The 17,711-nt window shown below is 68.4% G+C and overlaps 2 protein-coding genes across 2 annotated transcripts in view; one reads left to right on the forward strand and one right to left on the reverse strand.

Moving 5' to 3' along the window:
* The window catches only part of ASB2 (ankyrin repeat and SOCS box containing 2), a 36,619-nt gene extending 23,407 nt beyond the window's left edge, over nucleotides 1–13,212 (forward strand). Inside the window, exons 5-10 of the mRNA XM_055132408.1 lie at nucleotides 12–167; nucleotides 2,265–2,510; nucleotides 4,766–4,937; nucleotides 9,478–10,045; nucleotides 11,275–11,428; nucleotides 12,774–13,212. Of these exons, the coding sequence (XP_054988383.1) occupies nucleotides 12–167; nucleotides 2,265–2,510; nucleotides 4,766–4,937; nucleotides 9,478–10,045; nucleotides 11,275–11,428; nucleotides 12,774–12,910 (1,433 nt within the window). The 3' untranslated portion in view covers nucleotides 12,911–13,212. The remainder of the gene's footprint in view (nucleotides 1–11; nucleotides 168–2,264; nucleotides 2,511–4,765; nucleotides 4,938–9,477; nucleotides 10,046–11,274; nucleotides 11,429–12,773) is intronic.
* Nucleotides 13,213–15,355: 2,143 nt separating this feature from the next.
* On the reverse strand, nucleotides 15,356–17,324 carry FAM181A (family with sequence similarity 181 member A). The gene is made up of 2 exons (XM_004610267.2): nucleotides 17,154–17,324; nucleotides 15,356–16,479 (listed from the first exon to the last, which is right to left on the reverse strand). Exon 2 carries the CDS (start codon nucleotides 16,408–16,410, stop codon nucleotides 15,619–15,621), a length of 792 nt encoding a protein of 263 aa, XP_004610324.1. The 5' UTR covers nucleotides 16,411–16,479; nucleotides 17,154–17,324; the 3' UTR covers nucleotides 15,356–15,618.
* Nucleotides 17,325–17,711: the final 387 nt, after the last annotated feature.

The raw sequence follows: 17,711 nt of genomic DNA on the forward strand, positions 1-17,711 counted from the left end.
GTCCTGGCCAGCTTACCCGGCGGCCCTGGACCAGCGGACCCTGCAGGAGGAAACGGCCCTTTACCTGGCCACGTGCAGGGGCCACCTGGACTGTCTCCTGTGCTTGCTCCAGGCGGGGGCCGAGCCGGACATCTCCAACAAGAGCCGGGAGACGCCCCTTTATAAAGGTGAGGGGGCGTGGCCCAGAGACGGGGAGCCCCGCCCACAGCTCCGCCCACTGGGGGGCTTCGCGGGGATGCAGTAGGGGGTGGGATCACGGCTTCCTGAGCGTTTCCGGAGAGTCCCGGAGCACACGGGGCAGCTAGTGACCAGCATCGAGGGGCAGTGGGAGGGGCCGGAAGTAGGGGGTGGGTGCCCGCAGGAGCGGGGCCCTGGCCAGGGGTCACCCACCAGCTGCACAAGCAGAGGGAACAGCATACTCGGAGGCCAGGCAGCGGGGGGGACAGAGATGCCTGGCTCACCCAGTACTGAGTAGGGCGGGACTCAGAATCCGAAGTGTTGCGGAGCCAGGACACGGCTCAGGGGGCGCAGCAAGTGCTCGGGATGTGAGAGGCCCAGGCTGGACCCTTGGGGTCCCCGGGCAGCGTGGCAGGAGGGCCCGGGACATTTCTAGAACCAAAGGCACAGACACAAAACGCTGACGAGCAGACTGCCGGCACTCAGTGCCCTGCGTGCCGGGCTCTGCTCCTGGTCCCCTGACGGACGAGGCTGGGAGCACCTAGTTTTCCGGGGCTAGGAGCAGCCTCGAGCGACTGTGCTGCAGCACTCGGGGCCCGCGTGTGGAAGAAGCGCCCGGCTTTGGGCCTTTCACCCGGCAGAGGGGCAGAGCCCCCACGACCCAGGGCTCCGGGACCCGGGACGGTCCGTGGTGGCAGAAACTGGGTAGCTGGTAGCCAGTGTCCACCCCCGGAGCCTGGAGGCCTGAGCCAGGACCACTGTGGGGACCAGGACGGTCACAGCCAAGGCTGGTGCCTGGGCCAGCCCTGTCCTCCGCGTGTCCAGCGCAGGGCCGGAACTTTCCACGCGGCTTCCTGGCACCATCTCGGGGAGCTTTTCAGGGGGATCCAAGGCTCGGGAGAAGAGATGGGCTCGGTGCTGGGAGAGGTGCCCCCCCTCTCTTCCTGTCACCCCCCCAAACAGGCCCAGAGATACTTCCGGGGCTGGGGGGCAAACTGGACAGAGGCCTCATCTCCCTGTTGGTAACTGCGCGGAATAAAGGGTGCTTTGGGGGTGGAGAGAGAGAGAGAAGAGGCTGGAAAGGAAGGTTTGGGGGCCGGAACAGCACGGAGGGCACTTGCTTTGTAAGCCACGGATCCAGGGTGGGACCACGAGTTGCATATGGTCCCCTGAGCTCCACCAGGGGTGAGCACTAAGGACAGGGCCAGGAGCGAGTCCTGAGCACAGAGCCAGGAGTCATCCCCCGAGCACAGAGCCAGGAACCAGCTCTGAGCACAGAACCAGGAGTCAACCCTGAGCACAGAACCAGGAGCCAGCACTGAGCACTACTGGGTGTGGCCCCCAAACTGAACAAAAATAAAGGGGGGGGGTAGAGGTTTGAACGGGCCAAGAAGAGGGGCTTAGCTGTGTCAGGAGGTATGTCAGAGCCAGGGTTCAAGGTTGCTCTGGGGCGGGGGGGGGGGGGAGGGAGCGATGATGCTTTCTTCTTGGACCTCTGACCTTGCTCCCCTGGACTCCCCTGGAACAGAGAAGCAAGTTCCAGTTCTGCCACTTGCCATCTGGGGAGCCCCGGGGCAGGTCACTGAACCTCCTCGGGACACGCGATGTCCCCGAGTGGTGCTGTTGGGACGATTCTCGGCCGAGTGGCCACAGTCCCAAGGGCGTGCGTGGTGCTGCCGTGGGGCCTGCACCCAGCAGTGCTCAGGGTGCTGGAATCACACCTGGGTGCGTGCAGGGGGCAGGGGTGCCTTCAGGGCCCTGCGCTGTGGCCTCGTTACCCCCATCTGAGAAAGGGCTGAGCAGCCGGCGGCCCGGACATCCTGGGGGGCTCCGGGGTCCTCCCGAGCCCAGAGCGTCCCACGTGCGCTGCCGCTGCCCGCGTGTAGCGTGCCCACAGCTGAGCGCCGCCGGGCAGAGCCGGCACAGAGCCCGCGTTCCCGCCCACGCGAGCGCTTCTGCCACGGGGATCGGTCAGGTGGGCCCAGCACCGCGTGGCCCTCGGCGCAGAGCCAGCGGCGGGCCAAGGCGCGGGCGGGCGGCCCCGGTGCTCCCCGCCCCCGTGCTCACCGCCCGTGCCCCCCGCCCAGCCTGCGAGTGCAAGAACGCGGAGGCGGTCAGGCTCCTGGTCCAGTACAACGCGGACACCAACCACCGCTGCAACCGCGGCTGGACGGCGCTGCACGAGTCCGTGTCCCGCAACGACCTGGAGGTGATGGACATCCTGGTGGGCGGCGGCGCCAAGGTGGAGGCCAAGAACGCCTACGGCATCACCCCGCTGTTCGTGGCCGCGCAGAGCGGGCAGCTGGAGGCGCTGCGGTTCCTGGCCAAGCACGGTGAGTCGGGCCACGCGCCCGGGGCTGCCCTCCAGAGGGGTCCCGCCCCTCCAGGCCCCGCCCCTCCAGGGTCCGCCCCTCCAGACCCCGCCCCCCACCGCGAGCAGACAGGAGGGGGGTGGTGTCCCCTTCCGTCCGCCCCAGGACCGAGCCCACGGTCTCGCCTTCCGATCCGGGAGTCGGAGACCCGGGAGGGGAAGTCGCGGGGCCACGGCCACGTAGCCGGCAGCAGACAAGGCCGAGCTCTGGGTCCCCCTGGCACCGCCGAGCCTCTCCCCTCCCCCGACCGTGTCATCCTTCAAGGGCCAGAGGAAACCCAGGCGGTCCCTCGGCCCCTTCATCCATCCTCTCGGGGGTGAGGCCGAGGCACAGGAAGGGACAGTGTGAGCCCGAGGTCCCCCCCGCTTGGGTCTGGCCTTGGTCCTCTTGGCCGATGAGACCCCTTCAGTCACCCGTGAGGGGCCCAGAAAGTGCCCCAGCCTCAGCACAGACTTTGGGTGGGGGCTGGAGAGACAGAACAGGGGTTAAAGCACTTGCCGTGCACGTGGTTGGCCCTGGGAGCTCGATCCACAGCACCCCAGAGGGGCCCCGAGCACCATCAGGAGCGGCCCCTGAGCACTGAGTCAGGAGTGTCCCCTGAGCACCATCAGGAGTGGCCCCTGAGCACTGAGTCAGGAGTGGCCCCTGAGCACCATCAGGAATGGTCCTTGAGCACTGAGTCAGGAGTGGCCCCTGAGCACTGAGTCAGGAGTGGCCCTGAGCACCATCAGGAATGGTCCTTGAGCACTGAGTCAGGAGTGGCCCCTGAGCACTGAGTCAGGAGTGGCCCCTGAGCACCATCAGGAATGGTCCTTGAGCACTGAGTCAGGAGTGGCCCCTGAGCACAGAGCCAGGAGTGGCCCCTGAGCACTGAGTCAGGAGTGGCCCTGAGCACTGAGTCAGAAGTGGCCCCAGTCTCCCCACCCCAATAAAAGCACTTTCTCTTCCGAGTTCTCCCAAGCATGCCCTTGACTTCTCTCCTGCCAGGGCGGGGAGGGGGGTGGAGGGTGACCGCCCCTGGCCGCACGGGCCTGGGGCTGGCCTGGGAGGGCTGTCGAGGGTCTGGGTCTCCCTGGACACAGCCCAGACAGGCCCGGGGTGGGGGTGGGGTCTGCTGTGGCCCTGAGGCGGAGGGTGTGTCAGCCTGTCTGTACAAGGGCAGGAGACTGGGCCCCCAGGGAGGCTGGCTCCCTCTCTGCACTTGGCCTTGCACCCCAGGCTCACAAATGACGGCCGCGGGGCTCTGCCCAGGTCAGCAAGCTCTGACTCAGCACGTGGCCGGACAGTTGGGAAAACAGAGCCCAGGGCAGAATCTGGGGGGCCGGGGGAGAACAAAGGGGCAGAGGCCAGGCCCTGGGGGCCCAGACAGGGAGGCGGGGCGGAGGGTGGGGGGCCCAGCGGGCGAGGGAAGCGGCTGGCGGCTGGCGCAGCCCAGCCCTGCCCCCCCCAGCCCTGCCGACCAGCCGACACCAAGTGGGTCAGTCCCCTAGTGGGCTGAAGCCACTTTCAAAGCCAAATATTTTTCTTACGTGAGCAAAAACGTCTCTGCTGGCGGGCCGGGCTGCGAGGCGGCGGGCGTGGCGCGGAGCCCTCGGTCCCCGGGGCGGGGGCCTCCGTCCAGGAGAGGTGGGTTGGCGGGGCCACTGGCCCCCGGCCACGCAGACGGGCTGAGGCAGCGCCTCTCTCAGAGGCGGGCCGTGTGGCCGTCGTCTGGGTGCTGGTGCATGCACGGAAGGGTGAGGGCGCCCTGCGGGTCCTTGGTCAGGGCGCTGACTCCGCCCGCCCAGGGGGCCCCCACCCCACCCAAGGGCCCCCTTTTGACTGGGGGGCTCTCAGGCGTTCCTTCTCTCTGCCCTGGGGGCACACAGCACCCGGCCGGCAGTGGCTCTTCCCTGTCACTGTCACAGGCTGCTCTTACAGCAACCCCAGTTGGGGGTGGCGGGGTGTGGGGGGGACGTTGCCGGGATGGCTTCTGCCATCAGACTGTCGTCCAGGGCCTCTGCCAGCAGACCAGGGGGGTTGAATTGTGGCGTTTACTGAGCATCTACTGCATTCTGCACCAGTCCTCTGAGGGCAGGGCCCCGGGCCTCCGTGCCCAGCAGGGAGCGGGTGCTCCTGCGTTCTCGGGATCTGCTTTAACACATGCGGGGCTGGGCACGACCTCCGAGGCGGGACGGTGGCCATGCTGACGCTCGCCATCCGCCTCTCCTGGCCAGGGGCTGACATCAACACGCAGGCCAGCGACAGCGCCTCGGCCCTCTACGAGGCCTGCAAGAACGAGCACGAGGAGGTGGTCTCCTTCCTGCTGTCCCAGGGCGCCGACGCCAACAAGGCCAACAAGGACGGCATGCTCCCGCTGCACGTGGCCGCCAAGAAGGGCAGTGACAGGTCAGCGCCCGCCCCGCCGCCCCCCGCCCCCCACCCCGGGATGGGGAGCAGCGGGGTGGCGAGGGGGCGGTCCTCCCCAGGGAGCCGAGAGAAACGCGTGTTCGCCAGCCTGCACTGCACGTCGGAGAGCAGCCACTCCCGGCTCCACGCGTGGGCGATAGTGCCAGAGCGGCCACAGTGCCGGCCTGGCATGTGGCCGACCTGGGCCCTGTTCCCGGCATCCCCTAAGGGTCCCCTGAGCACAGGCAGGAATGAGCCCTGAGTGCCCAGCCAGGACTGACCCCTGAGCATCGCTGGGTGTGGTCCCCCAGCCAGTCAACACAACGAACACAAACACAGCAAGGAATCATCTTCCTCTGGCTGGGGGGACCCTTGAGGGGACAGAGCGTGCTGGGCCAGGCCCTGGGGTGGGAGGTGGGGAACGTCTCCACTCCCCCGTCAGCCGGCACAGAGAGCACCGTGGTGCAGAGAGGGAGAGAGAGGGGAGGGTCTGGCCCCGGGCCGCCCCGCCCCTGTGCCCCATTCTCCATTCTCCCCACCTCTCTGCAGTCACCTGCGTTAGGGCGTGGGGTGGGGGTGGTGGTCAGGCCACACCCGACAGTGCTCAGGACTCTGTGCTCACTCCTGGGGCTCCGGGACTGTCTCTGGTGCCAGGCATTGAAGCAGGATTGGGCACTGTGGGCAAGGCCGCCCTCCTCCCCCCACCGTAAATCTCTCTGGCCCACAGGCCACGCTTCTTGGTTTGCTTCATTCATACAACCTCCCCCCAGCCCCCAGAAAATAGATCGGGAGTTTCCAGAGGTTTATGTCCGATGTATTGAGGAAGGGGCGTTTCAGGCCACACTGGCCCGGGCTTTAGAATACTCACTTCCCTGTGTGGTTCACCCTTATCTTCCTTCCCTGGGCTGACCTAAAGCCGGGGCGGGAAGGGTCCTGTTGAAACGCATCACATCCAGAGGTGCTTGCGGACACCGTCTCCAGCGAGTCAGTGGCGGGAGATGGAAGTCGTGCTCAGGACGGCCTGGAAAACCAGTGCGTGTCCCTGCAGACGGGGCCCTTCCCCACCCGCCCGCAGGGGGAGTCCCGGTGCCCGCGTCTTCCAGGGGGACGCTGGGGACAGCGTGCTCTGTGGAGCGAGGCCTGGGACCCTGGGCTGTCCTGGGGGCCCTCAGCCCCCTCCCCCACACCTGTGTCCCCTTCGGCAAGCCAGGAGCGGACTACAGGGGGCGCTGAGAGCCCGAGTCCTCCTCACCGAGGGCAGCTCTGGCCCCCGCGCCCAGCGTCTCTCCCCACCTTCCTGTGGGCGGACTCGGCACCACTGGAGACTGCGGGCACTAACATGGGCATCCCATGGGCTCAGAGTAGAGGTCGACACCCTGGGGACACACAAACATACACACGTGCACAAGTCGACACATGCACATACACATAATGCCTGCACACACAAGCACACCCATACTGGCACACACACACAGTGTATGCACACACACACATGCACATACATACATGTACGCACATATGCACACATGCTTGCCCACACATGTGCACACATGGACACATGTACATACATGCACGTGCACACACTTGCATACTTGCCCCCATGCATGCACACATGCACATGCATGCACACATGTACACACATGCACATGCATACAGTTGCATGCTTGCCCCCCACATGCACACATGTACATGCATGCACATGCACACACTTGCATTCTTGCCCCCACACACGCACACATGTACATGCATGCACACACGCACGCACACACACACACACACACACACGGCGCCCCCCTCCGTGGCGGGCTTCCCGCTGTGATGCCTGAGGTGCAGCTCCCCCAGGACAGTGAGGGCCATCGGCCAGCCCGGCCGGGCCCCCCTGCTTGCAGCCGCGCAGCAGCTCAGTGACAGTTAGGACGCTGGTCCGTGGCGGGCGGGGCTGCCCAGCCGTGCTGGGTGTTCATGAGCCGGCCTGTGCCAGCCTCCATGAGCCCGGTGACCCCTCAGCTCCTTGGCCCGCCCGGGGGTCCAGTGAAGGGGGTGAGGCGCTTAGACCAGAGCCCGGCGCGGTCAGCCCTGAGCCACATCCCAGCCAGGCCTCTGGTGCAGGACGGTCACTGCTGTCCTCGCTGGGATGCACTGCTCTCTGCTGCCGGGTGGTTCAGAGAGGTTGAGCGCTCTGCCCGAGATGGCCCAGCACTGTGGGGACCCCGCCAGCCCTTCCACACAGTGTGAGGTAGCGCAGCGAGGTCTGGCCTGGGTGTACTGGCCGTCGATGCTCTGCTCTGGCTCCGCCATCAACCTCCAGCTTGGGCCTCAGTTTTACCCTCTGTCAGATGGGCTGGCTAGAATTCCTCGCCGCAGACCAGCTGGTCTCCGTGTGGACTTTCAGATCGGCACAGGGACGACCCTCAGACAATGCTCTTGACGTTTTAAAGCTTTCCTTCTGGGATCCTTGGCACAGCCAGGTTCTGCCCACATTTTCCCCACTTTCCCTGGGCTCACCGGGGCTCCAGGAGACCAGCTGGCCAGGCCCCTCCTGCCCTGCCGGACTCGGGCCTGTTCAGGGTGGTCGGAGAGCAGTTCGAGACGGTGGCTGAGGTCCAGAGAGAGGCCCAGCCCTGCCTTTGACCGGCACCTTTGTGGAGCGAGGTCAGAACCTCCTGTTCCTGCACAAATAGAAATTAGGAGGCAATTAGCCTCCCGGGTGTGTGAATTTCCTTTCGAGGGCGGAGAGGCCGGTTTTAGACAAACACCGCACCACTGGCAGGGACGCGCCCTTCCGTGGGGTGCTAGCGGGAGGCCACCGCGTGGGGTCTCCAGCTGGTGCGCGTGCCAGGAAGAGGTGAGGCGCGGGGACAGGCCTGGGGCACTGCCTGCCCACGCCCACGCCCACCGCCCCCCCGCCCCCCCCCGCCCCAGCCTGCCCCCTGCCTGGGCCAGGAGGCCTCGTGTGCAGTCAGGCGGGGTTCAGCGGGGTTGGCCTCGGAACCAGGGCAGCGGCTGGAAATGGTTCTCGCGGGTGGTCAGGGCCTGTGGGGAGAAGGCAGAGGCCAGGGCTGGTGCTGGGGTCCCGCCCCCCAGATCTGCTCTGTGACCACGGCGACTGCTTCACCGCTGGTCCTGCGGGTAAAGGAAGGCCTTGGGCCACGCTGGGGAGGTGGCATCCCGCAGGCAGATGGACACACCGGGGCCAGGCGAGCCCCGGAGACCGTCCCCCTGGTGGGGTTGCTCCAGGGTGACCTGTACCCGGGGGCCCAGGCAGCCGGGGTTCAAGGCCTGGTGCCGCCCTTCCTGGCTGTGCATCTTTGGGCTCAGGGCCCACGCCCTCGGGATGGCACGGAGAAGCGAGCACCCTCCTATCCCCCCCGCAGGGAGCCCCACCCGGGTCAGCTACAGTGAGGACTCAGGATGAGGGGCAGAAAGCGGTTCGCAGGAGTTCCCTTGGCAGGGCACCGGGAGCATCCCAGAGCAGAGGCAGGGGGCTGGGAGTGAGTCACAGGAGAGGGGAGGCTGTGGCCCGTAACACCTGCACCCACTTGTGCCCCAGGATCCAGCAACCCCACCCAAATCCCAGGGCAGCTCCACCCCTTAGCCTGTGTGAGACTCGGTTTTCCCCCTCTGCAAAATGGGAAGGATGAGGCCTATACTAAGGGCTGTAGTAAAGATGAAACTGAATGATGGAGTAAAGTCTATGGCGTCTTGGAGTACACGGGCAGGGGCTTAGATAAGGCTACGTTTCTCCCTCCCCCCACCCCTTATCCCATCTAGGCAGGCACCATACGGCTCCAAACTCCATCGCTCCAGAGAGTAGCGTGGGCATTTCCTGGGTCTGGGCCACTGCAGTGATGTGTCCAGATAACCGAATAGGCCGTGGACAGCAGTTGTGAACTTGAAAGAAGTCAGCGAGGGCTGGAGTGATAGGACAGCGGGTAGGGAGCTTGCCGGCACGCGGCTGACCCAGGTTGGATCCCCGACATCCTAGATGGTCCCCCGACCACGCCCCAGCAATCCGAGAGCATCAGCAGTGACCCTTGAGCACTGAGTCAGGAGTAAGCCCTGAGCACCCTCAGGTGTGGCCCCCAAACAGAACAACACACACACACACACACACAAAGGAGAGGAGAAGCCAGCGAGATTCCTGAAGCGCGGTGCGTGGCATTCCGGCTGGGCACTTGCGGAGTCAGACTTTGGAGGAACAGGGGTTCCTGCTTGGGACCTGGGGACCCCCTGCACCCGCTGTTGTCTATGTACGTGGCTCTGGGTGTTTGGAAGCCCTCGGAGGAGCTTCAGTTTGGAGAAGGAGGGAGGCCGTGTAGACTAGCTCGGGCGGGCGGTGCGTGGACCCGCGCGCTTTAGATGCAGCCAGACCCGGGCGGAGGTATGCATGACTCCATCTGTAAGCCCCTCCAACCTGGGTGGCGGGGTGTTTCAGGCACTAACAGGGTGTGGGGCGGGCGGGAGGGAGGGAGACCTAGGCTTCCCCGGGGTCCGCGCGCGGAGGGAGGCTGACCCACGCGCCCGGCCCCGCCGCCCGCAGGATCGTGCAGATGCTGCTGCCCGTGACCAGCCGCACGCGCGTGCGCCGCAGCGGCATCAGCCCGCTGCACCTGGCGGCCGAGCGCAACCACGACGCCGTGCTGGAGGCGCTGCTGGGCGCGCGCTACGACGCCAACGCGCCGCTGAGCCCCGAGCGCGCGCGCCTCTACGAGGACCGCCGCAGCTCCGCGCTCTACTTCGCCGTCATCAACAACAACGTGCACGCCGCCGAGCTGCTGCTGCGCGCCGGCGCCGACCCCAACCGCGACGTCATCAGCCCCCTGCTCGTGGCCGTGCGCCGCGGCTGCCTGCGCACCGTGCGCCTGCTGCTGGCCCACGGCGCCGACATCGACGCGCGCATCGCCACGCACCCCACCGCCTTCCCCGCCACCATCATGTTCGCCACCAAGTGCCTGTCGCTGCTCAAGTTCCTCATGGACCAGGGCTGCGACGGCGAGCCCTGCTTCTCCTGCCTCTACGGCACCGGCCCGCACCCGCCCGCCCCGCAGCGCGCCAACAGGTTCAACGACGCGCCCCCGGCCGACGCCAAGGCGCCCGGCGCGGTGCAGGTGCGCACCGGGCAGCGGTGTGGACACGATCGGGGCGGGGTGTGTGTGTGGGGTGAATCGCCCTTTGCAGACAGTGTAGACTAGCTCGGGCGGGCAGTGTGTGGACCTGCGCGCTTTAGATGCAGCCAGACCTGGGGGTAGGTATGAATGACTCCATCTGTAGCCCCCAACCTGGGCAGGGGAGGTGTGAGGAGGGTGGTGCAGGAGATCAGCGTAGGAGAGAACTGAAAGGGTGGAAGGAGGGTTTGCCCGCGCGAGCAGCCATGGGGAACAGCCTCTAGCACAGGCTGTGGCCACCCCAAAGCAAAACTAGACAGAAGTGAAAAGGAAAGACGGAGCCATTGGCAGGACCTGCCTCTGGGCGCGGCTCTGAAAGGCAGTGAGACCCCCAGCGCGCGCTCGGCTCGCAGGAAGCTCAGGCCCAGCTCAGCACGCGGCAGTGGACACCGGGGTTAGGTCCTGAGCACCACGGGGTGTGGGAAGGAAGGAAGAAGGAAGGGAGGGAGGAAGAAGGAGAAAGGAAAAAAGGAAAGAAGGAGAAAGGGAGAAAGAAAAGAAAGAAGGAGAAAGGAAGGGAGAAAGGAAAAAAGGAAGGAAGAAATGAAGGAAGATGAAACGGAGGGAAAAGAAGGCAGGAAGGAGGAAGGAAGGAACGGAGGAAGGAAAGAGGAGAAAGGAAGGAAGGAGGGAGAAAAGAAGGAAAGGAAGGAAGAAGAGAGGAAGGGAGGGGAGAGGAAGGAAGGAGAGAGGAAGGGAGGGGAGAGGAAGGAAGGAAGGGAGGGAGGAAGGGAGGACAGTTTGAGTGCCGGAGGGACAGTCCAGGGTCCTGCCTGCCACTGGCTAGCCAAGCCGCCCGCACCTAGATGCCCCGAAACTTCTGAGTATGGAACCAGGAGCCGCCCCTGAGCACCCGAGGGGTGACCCGTAACACCCAAGATAAAAGTCCCAGCCAAGCAGCAGACAAGCTGAGGCAGCTAGAAGCCCCCGCGCCTGTCTGGACGTGGGCGGTGGCTGCAGGCCGTCCCCCCCTCCCCATGCCACCTACTGGTGCAAGTCTCGCTCCCGGCCCGGGGACAGACAAGGGGGCTGAGAGGGGCCTGGCCGAGTCGCCCCCCTCGCTCCTGGGGAGGAGATTTGAGGGAGAGAGGGACGTGCGGGCGGGGGCGGGGCTGTCGAGGACTCGGCCCCGCCCCGTCCGACCCTGCTCCCGTGCTCGGTGACTCTTGCAGTTCTGCGAGATCCTGTCGGCGCCCGAGGTGAGCCGCTGGGCGGGGCCCATCATCGACGTCCTGCTGGACTACGTGGGCAACGTGCGGCTCTGCGCGCGGCTCAAGGAGCACATCGACAGCTACGAGGACTGGGCCGGCATCAGGGAGAAGGCAGGTAGGCGCCCCGCCTCCCCGCGCCCTCGGCCCTGCTCCGTGCTGGGTGTCGCCCGCTGTCGGGGGTGGGGGTGGGCCAGGCCCTCCAGAGACCGTGTCACAGGGGCCAGGGTCTCCCCGAGAGGGCCCCTGCCGGCCCCCTCACACTCCGGCTGACACGCGCTACAGCCTCCCTCTCAGAGCCCTGGGGTCCCGCAGCACCCCGAAACCTCGCTCTTTGAGAGCTCCCCGGGGCTGGGTGGCCCCATCGCCTGTTTAGGCAGTAACTCCCCGCCCCACCTCGCATTCTGCAGCATGCTGGGAATTTTCTGGGCAGTTGTCCCAGCTTGGGAGACCCCGAGAAGCAGGGTGGCTCACGGGAGGGTGGGGCGTAGGGACCCTCGGGAATGCACGGAGCCCTAGACGTCTCTGGGAAACACAGATCCTGACCCTGTCAGGTCTGAGCCAGGGGCTGGGGGTGACCGTGGGCAGGTGCCCCTCCTGGGCCTTGATGCCACCGTCTAAACAGGGTGGCTGGCGTGGCTCACTGCCCGGCTCTGACAGCTGGGGGGCTGCAGATGAGCGTGGCTGGCCCTGCGAGCTGGGCTTGCCCACGCCCGCTGCCAGGCCGGGCCAAGTGTCCCTCTGGTATCCTGGAGCCCGGCGGCGTGGTAGGGGGCCGGGGATAGCCCCGCGGAGTACTGGGGGTCGGGCCACAGCAGCATCCCCCAAGCTCTGGCCAGCCCCAAGCTCAGAGCCTGATCCAAACGCTCCCGTCAGTTGGCGGGACCAGGGTGGCACTGCCGCCTCTGCCCAGCCTCGGGGGGGGGGCAGTGCCTCCGTGCCCGGCTCTGCTCGGGGCCTCAGGACCCTGCGCCCCTGGCCCGGAGGGATTCTTGCTCGTGTCGTGCCTGGAAGCCCCTGCTCCAGGCTCTCTTGGGAGAGACCCCCGGGGTGCCCCTCACCCCAGCTCTGAGCCCAGACTGGAATCTGGAGTCCCTCCCGAGGGCCCCAGCCCTGTCCTCAGTCCGGGGTGTGAGACCGCCCGGGGGGCTTCCGGTCCTCCTGGCGCCCCCCACCCCGTGGCCCGTCCCTTGTCACCCAGAGGTGAATCCACATGAGAGCCCCCGCTGATATGTGCAGGGGGTGGGGGGAGGGGAAGAAGGGGGTGGGGGACGTGGCCAGGGGGGCCCTTTGAGTGATTTTGGCACCTGCCCCCACTTCTCGCTGGGCTGTCGGTGAGGGGGCGTAGGGGCAGGCGTCTTTCCGGAGCATCTCAGGGGCGTCTCAGGGCGGTCCCTGCACCCCGCCCCCCACACACCAAAGGTCACGACACCAACCTTTTCCCTCTCTCTGGCCTTTCCCAGAACCTCCGAGGCCCCTGGCTCACCTCTGCCGGCTGCAAGTGCGCAAGGCCGTGGGCCGGTGCCGGCTGGGGCTGGTGGACACGCTGCCGCTGCCCCCCCGGCTCATCCGCTACCTCAAGTACGAGGACCGGCAGTGACCACGGCCCGTCGCCCGGCCCAGGACTCAGGACGGCAGGGACAGGCCAGGCTGCGGCCGAGGGCCCTTCCCCAGCCGCATGGGACGTGCCGCGTGGGAGGAGAGCCCCGCCCGTGTGTGACTCCTGGAGGCCCCCGAGGTGGCCTGTGTCCTGGCCGGGGGACCCAGAGGACAGCGTCTCCGCCCCCACCTCCGCCTGGGGCCGGTGGGGCGAGGGGAGCCCCTGTCCCGAGCGCTTCCCGGAGCACAATAAATGTGGCATGGTGACCCCTGCCGGCAGGTCCCTGTCACCCGTGTCCAGCACCCTCGGTGCCAGGCCTGACGCTGCCGGGTGGTGGTGGTGGTGGCGGAATGGCAGGGGGCGGAGTTGGGGGGGGGGGAACATGACCCTGAACTTGCAGCCAGGGCGTGGGTGGGCGAGTCCTTCATGGCCCAGGGCGCGCGTGCCCGCTGCCGCCGCGTCCAGCTGGGCTCTCCTCGCCCGGCCCCATCGCCATGGAAACGGGCGCTTCGTCTCCAACAGGGACCGACAAGGCCCCGGCACGTGGTCCTGGCATCCGTCTTCACATCCCGCCCGCCCGGCTTGGCCCCTGAGGCAGCCGCATGCGGGGGAAAGGCCCTTGGGGATGACGGACGGCCCAGGGGCTGGGGCCAGGGGGCGCGTGCCCTGGGCAGAGCCCACAGGGAAGCCGCAGGGATCCTCGGTGAAGGAGGCGGGCACTGCCGGCTTGGGCTGCTCTGCCGGGAGCTCCGGCCTTCTAGGGGGCAGCAGGTTCGGGGTCACACCTGCCCCCGGCCCCCAGGGTCAGTCTCTGGAGGTCAGACTGTGTCCAGGGACCCTCCTCTGTCCCAGGGTGGGCTTCCGCTCTCCCTCATCATCCCTCCCCGAAGGAGGGAGCCCGGTGTCAGGGGAGGGGCCAGCCCTACTTCCCACCTTGCCCGTTGCAGCCCTGGGACCAGGACAGGCAGGCCCAGAGAGGGAAAGGCACTCGCCTGGGGACACACAGCCAAACCCATTCTCTGGTGCAGCACCTCGAGGCCGTGGCCCCGTCCCGATGGGTCCCTAAGGTGGGGGCCCCCCCACGTGGTGGTGCCCACGGAGAGCTCAGGGGCAGGGCAGGGGAGGGCAGCCAAGCACCCCCGTGGGCTCGCATGGGGCTGCCTCTGTGTCTTTGGGCCACAGACCTGGGTCTAGCCTTGGCCTCAGCGGAGCCGCCCGCCCGCCTCCAGCCCCGGGGGGCTCTCGCACGGCTGCTTCTGCGGCTGCGCCAGCCCAGGCCTCCAGGGCCCCAGTTCCGGGGCGGGAACAACTCCCCACCTTGGGCCCCCCGGCTCCCTGACATCCCCAGAGCTGGGGGGCTGGTGCTGGGCGGGTCCTGGGCTCGCCTAGGGACCAGCACGAGTCACTGGGGGGTGGGGGGCTCAGCCCCGCTGGTGCCGCTGTGGGGGTCCCGGGCTCCTGCGTGTCCTGTGGCGTCCGTGGCCGGCGGTTGAGGGTGCCGCCATGTCCCCTGGGGCTTGGCACCTCCTCTGGGGGGAGCCTGATGCCCACCAGCCCCTCTGGGCGGGGTCCCGAGGCCCAGGGGGCGGTCGGGGGCTGGGGTACCTCATCACGGCCCCGGCTGTGCCCGCTGTGGGCGTCTCTCCGTCACAGCACGGAACAGGGACCTGCTGGCACAGAGAGGTGAGGCCACTTGCCCAGGACCACACCGCAGCTCGGTAGGCGGGGGGGGGGGGGGAAGCCCGTTGGGAGCCCCCGCCCTCCCTGCTCCCTGGGGGCGTGCAGAGGCCACGCCCATCAGGACGACTGTGAGATGATGCGTGGAGGGGCACGGCGGGCCCCAAGGGCCTGTGTCACCTGAGACGGGCTGACAGGAGCCCCCAGCCCCCAGCCGCCCGGGTACCTAGGGCAGGAGCGGGCAGGGCCCGCACACCCTCAGCCCCCCTGGCCTGCGTGTCAGGGAGGACGTGGGGCCCGAGGAGGGTCGGGGGGTGCCCGTCTGCCCGGCTCACCTGCACGGGCTGAGGCGGGAGGGACCGAGGAGGGGCAGGTCCAAGGGCCCCCCTAAGTCCCTGTGTTTGTGTCCCGAGTCAGGGCGCCTGGATGTGCTTGGGGCCACCCCCCCTCGAAGAGCACTGTCACAGGAGCCCTGGCCCAGGACACAGAGGCTCAGACACAGCGGCCAGGACAGTTCTGCCCTCCAGGCCCCACTTCTGCTGCCCGCCCCGGGGTGTCTCGGGGAGGGGTGTCATCCCGCAGGCTGGCCGGTGGGGGGGGGGGGAGGTGGTCGTGTGCCTGGATACCCTCAGGCGGGCTGAGGCAGGGCTCCCAGGGAGCCTCCATCCCCTCCCCCCCTGCTCTCTTCCTGGCGGGGCTCTAGCCCAGGACCCCCCCTGCCCCCCCCCCCCCCGGCACCGCAGTCAGGACCCCCCAGGTGTGGGAACTGCAAAAGAAACAACTTTATTCTTTGAAACCTTCTTACTATTTACAGAGAACGAAAATGAACAGCAAGTGAGCTGGGCCCGACAGGGTGGGTGGGTGACGGGAACAGGGGCAGGGGTCTGGCTTCCGGGGGCGGCTGGGGTACGGACGGGGGCGCCCCAAGGTGTGCGGGTCTGGCCGGGTGCAGCCCCTCCCCACGGCGCCCCGGAGCCGCCGGCCTCGCCCCGCGCCCCTGCCGCGCCCCCCACGCCCCCGGCGCCCGCCGGCTAGAGGTAGCCAAAGACGTTGAAGAGCGGGGGGGCCACGGCCGGCTTGGTGGGGATGGGCTTCAGCACCACCGGCCGGTGCACCTTGGGGCCCGGACCGTCCACGTCCTTGCGGAAGTGGGCCAGCTCCCCGGGCGGCGGGGGGCTCTTCCTCCACAGGCCCAGGCTGGGCAGGGGGCTGGCGGGCAGGGCCCCCGGAGGGCCCGGGTAGATGGGCTGTCCATGGTGCTGGAAGGGGCAGCAGGTCCAGGCACCAGCCCGGCCCGCCAGGGCCACCCCCGGCATCCGCAGGAGCTCCTTGTGGGCCTGCAGCCGGGGGGCCGCAGGCCCCAGGGGCTCCAGGGCCTGGCGGGGCTTCTTGCCCTCGTAGGGGGGTCCTGCCGGCCCCCCGGGGTAGCCGTGCGTGGGCCGCGGCTCCTCCCAGAAGGACGCGGGCAGCTGTCTCTTCCGCATGGGCACCTGGCCAGGCTGGGCGGCGTCGGGGTCCCGCCCGGGGGTCTCCTCCCCGCTGCCGCCACCGCCCTCCGCGCCCCCGCCGGGGCTGCCCTCGGGGGGCGGCTTCCCCGGGCGGTCGTCGGGGCCCCGCCTGGGGGGCGGCTCGGCCCCACGGCCCGGGAGCCCCCGAGGGAGGCGCGAGCACTTCTGGGAGAAGCGCTTGAGCTGCTTCTGCAGGTACTTGCGGTGGTCCACGGAGCGGCGGCAGGGCGCCGACTTGTCCAGGGCCGCCTTGATGTCGCTGGACGCCAGGTTCACGAAGTTGAGCAGCATCTTGACGTCACTGTCCGATGCCATGGCCGCGGGCCGGGGGCGCTCGGCTGTCCATGAAGGGGCTGGGGTCCGCGGGGGGCTGCCGGCTCAGGCCTGCGGGGTGGGCAAGGCCGGGGGCAAGGCTGAGTCCCCCACGACCCTCGGCCCACCGCAGGCATCCGCTGGGCACTGCGGTGCCCACGCCCAGCCCCGGGCGCCTCGAGGGCTGGGGCCAGCCCCTGAGGCCGGGGGCAGCCGCGGGAGCAGGGACAAGTGGCATCGCAGCCCCCCACGCCCCCCCCCACACACCTCCCCCGTCTCCCGCAGGCCCCGCTGCCAAGCCCCCGCCGGGTGCCCGCCGAGGGGTCCCCGCTTCTGAGTGGCAGTGCCAGCTGCGTGTTCAAGCCGGGCCAGGCCCCCTCGCCCCGCGTGGTGCCCCCTCCTCCCCCTGCATGCCCCCCTCCATGCCCACGCCCCACCCCGAGGATGGCAGGACCCCCGTCTAGCCCTGCAGCCCCGGCCGGCCCGGTGGGCTGACGGCAGCTGTGGGCCGCGGGGCTCCCTGCCCCAAGCAGCTGTTGCGATTTCATGCCTGCCCGGCCACCCCCGGGGCCTGCTCCCCTCCCCGCCCCCACCCGGCCGGGCCCGCCGCAGCCCCCCACCCCGTCCAGCCGGGAGCTGGCCGGGCCACCACGCTGGCTGCTCGAGGGTGCGGGCCCCGGGCCCCCTGCCAACGAGGTCCCCCCTCCCCCACCCCGGGGGGCAGGGTCCCTGCCGCGGCCGCAGACCTGGGCCAGGCCCGGCGCACGGCCGGCCGGCGGCGGCGGCGACGAGCTCCGTCTGTCCGTCCGTTGGGGTCGGGCCGGCTGCAGCAGTGCAGGCCCTTGAGTGGGCTGAATGGAGGACGCGTCCCCGGAGCTGGGGGGCCCCTCAGGCCAATCAGGAGCGCCTCTCCAGATACAAAGCCTCCCGGTCAGCCAGCAGCGCCCCGTTCCCACATTCTTTGCCGGCACAAATTGTCGCCATGGGGACCATCACACACACACACACAAAAAAGACGGCGCCCCCAATGCAGCCGTTCCCCGCTCACTTCGGCTCCGAGGCCCCGCGCGGCCGGGGCCTCCTCCGAGCCCCCCCCCCCCTTGACCCGGGTTCCCAGGGGGGTGGTGTGCGTGTGCGTGCCAGGGTGCGCGTGCTTCAAAGGCCCCGGGGATCGGGGAGCGCGGGCTTGCCGGGACCCCCCGCCCCCCCCCCAGGACGTCGGGAGATGCCATGCTCCAATGCAGCCAGACAATCGCCGGGGTAAGCCGCCGGCCGACCTGCTTTCCGCCGGCCTCGAGTGCTGA

This window comes from Sorex araneus, chromosome 3, assembly GCF_027595985.1.
Source record: "Sorex araneus isolate mSorAra2 chromosome 3, mSorAra2.pri, whole genome shotgun sequence".
Taxonomy (NCBI): Eukaryota; Metazoa; Chordata; class Mammalia; order Eulipotyphla; family Soricidae; genus Sorex; species Sorex araneus.

Bases quoted from the DNA above. Each gene is read 5' to 3' on its own strand.
- FAM181A (XM_004610267.2), bottom strand. From the start codon at position 16,410: ATGGCATCGGACAGTGACGTCAAGATGCTGCTCAACTTCGTGAACCTG.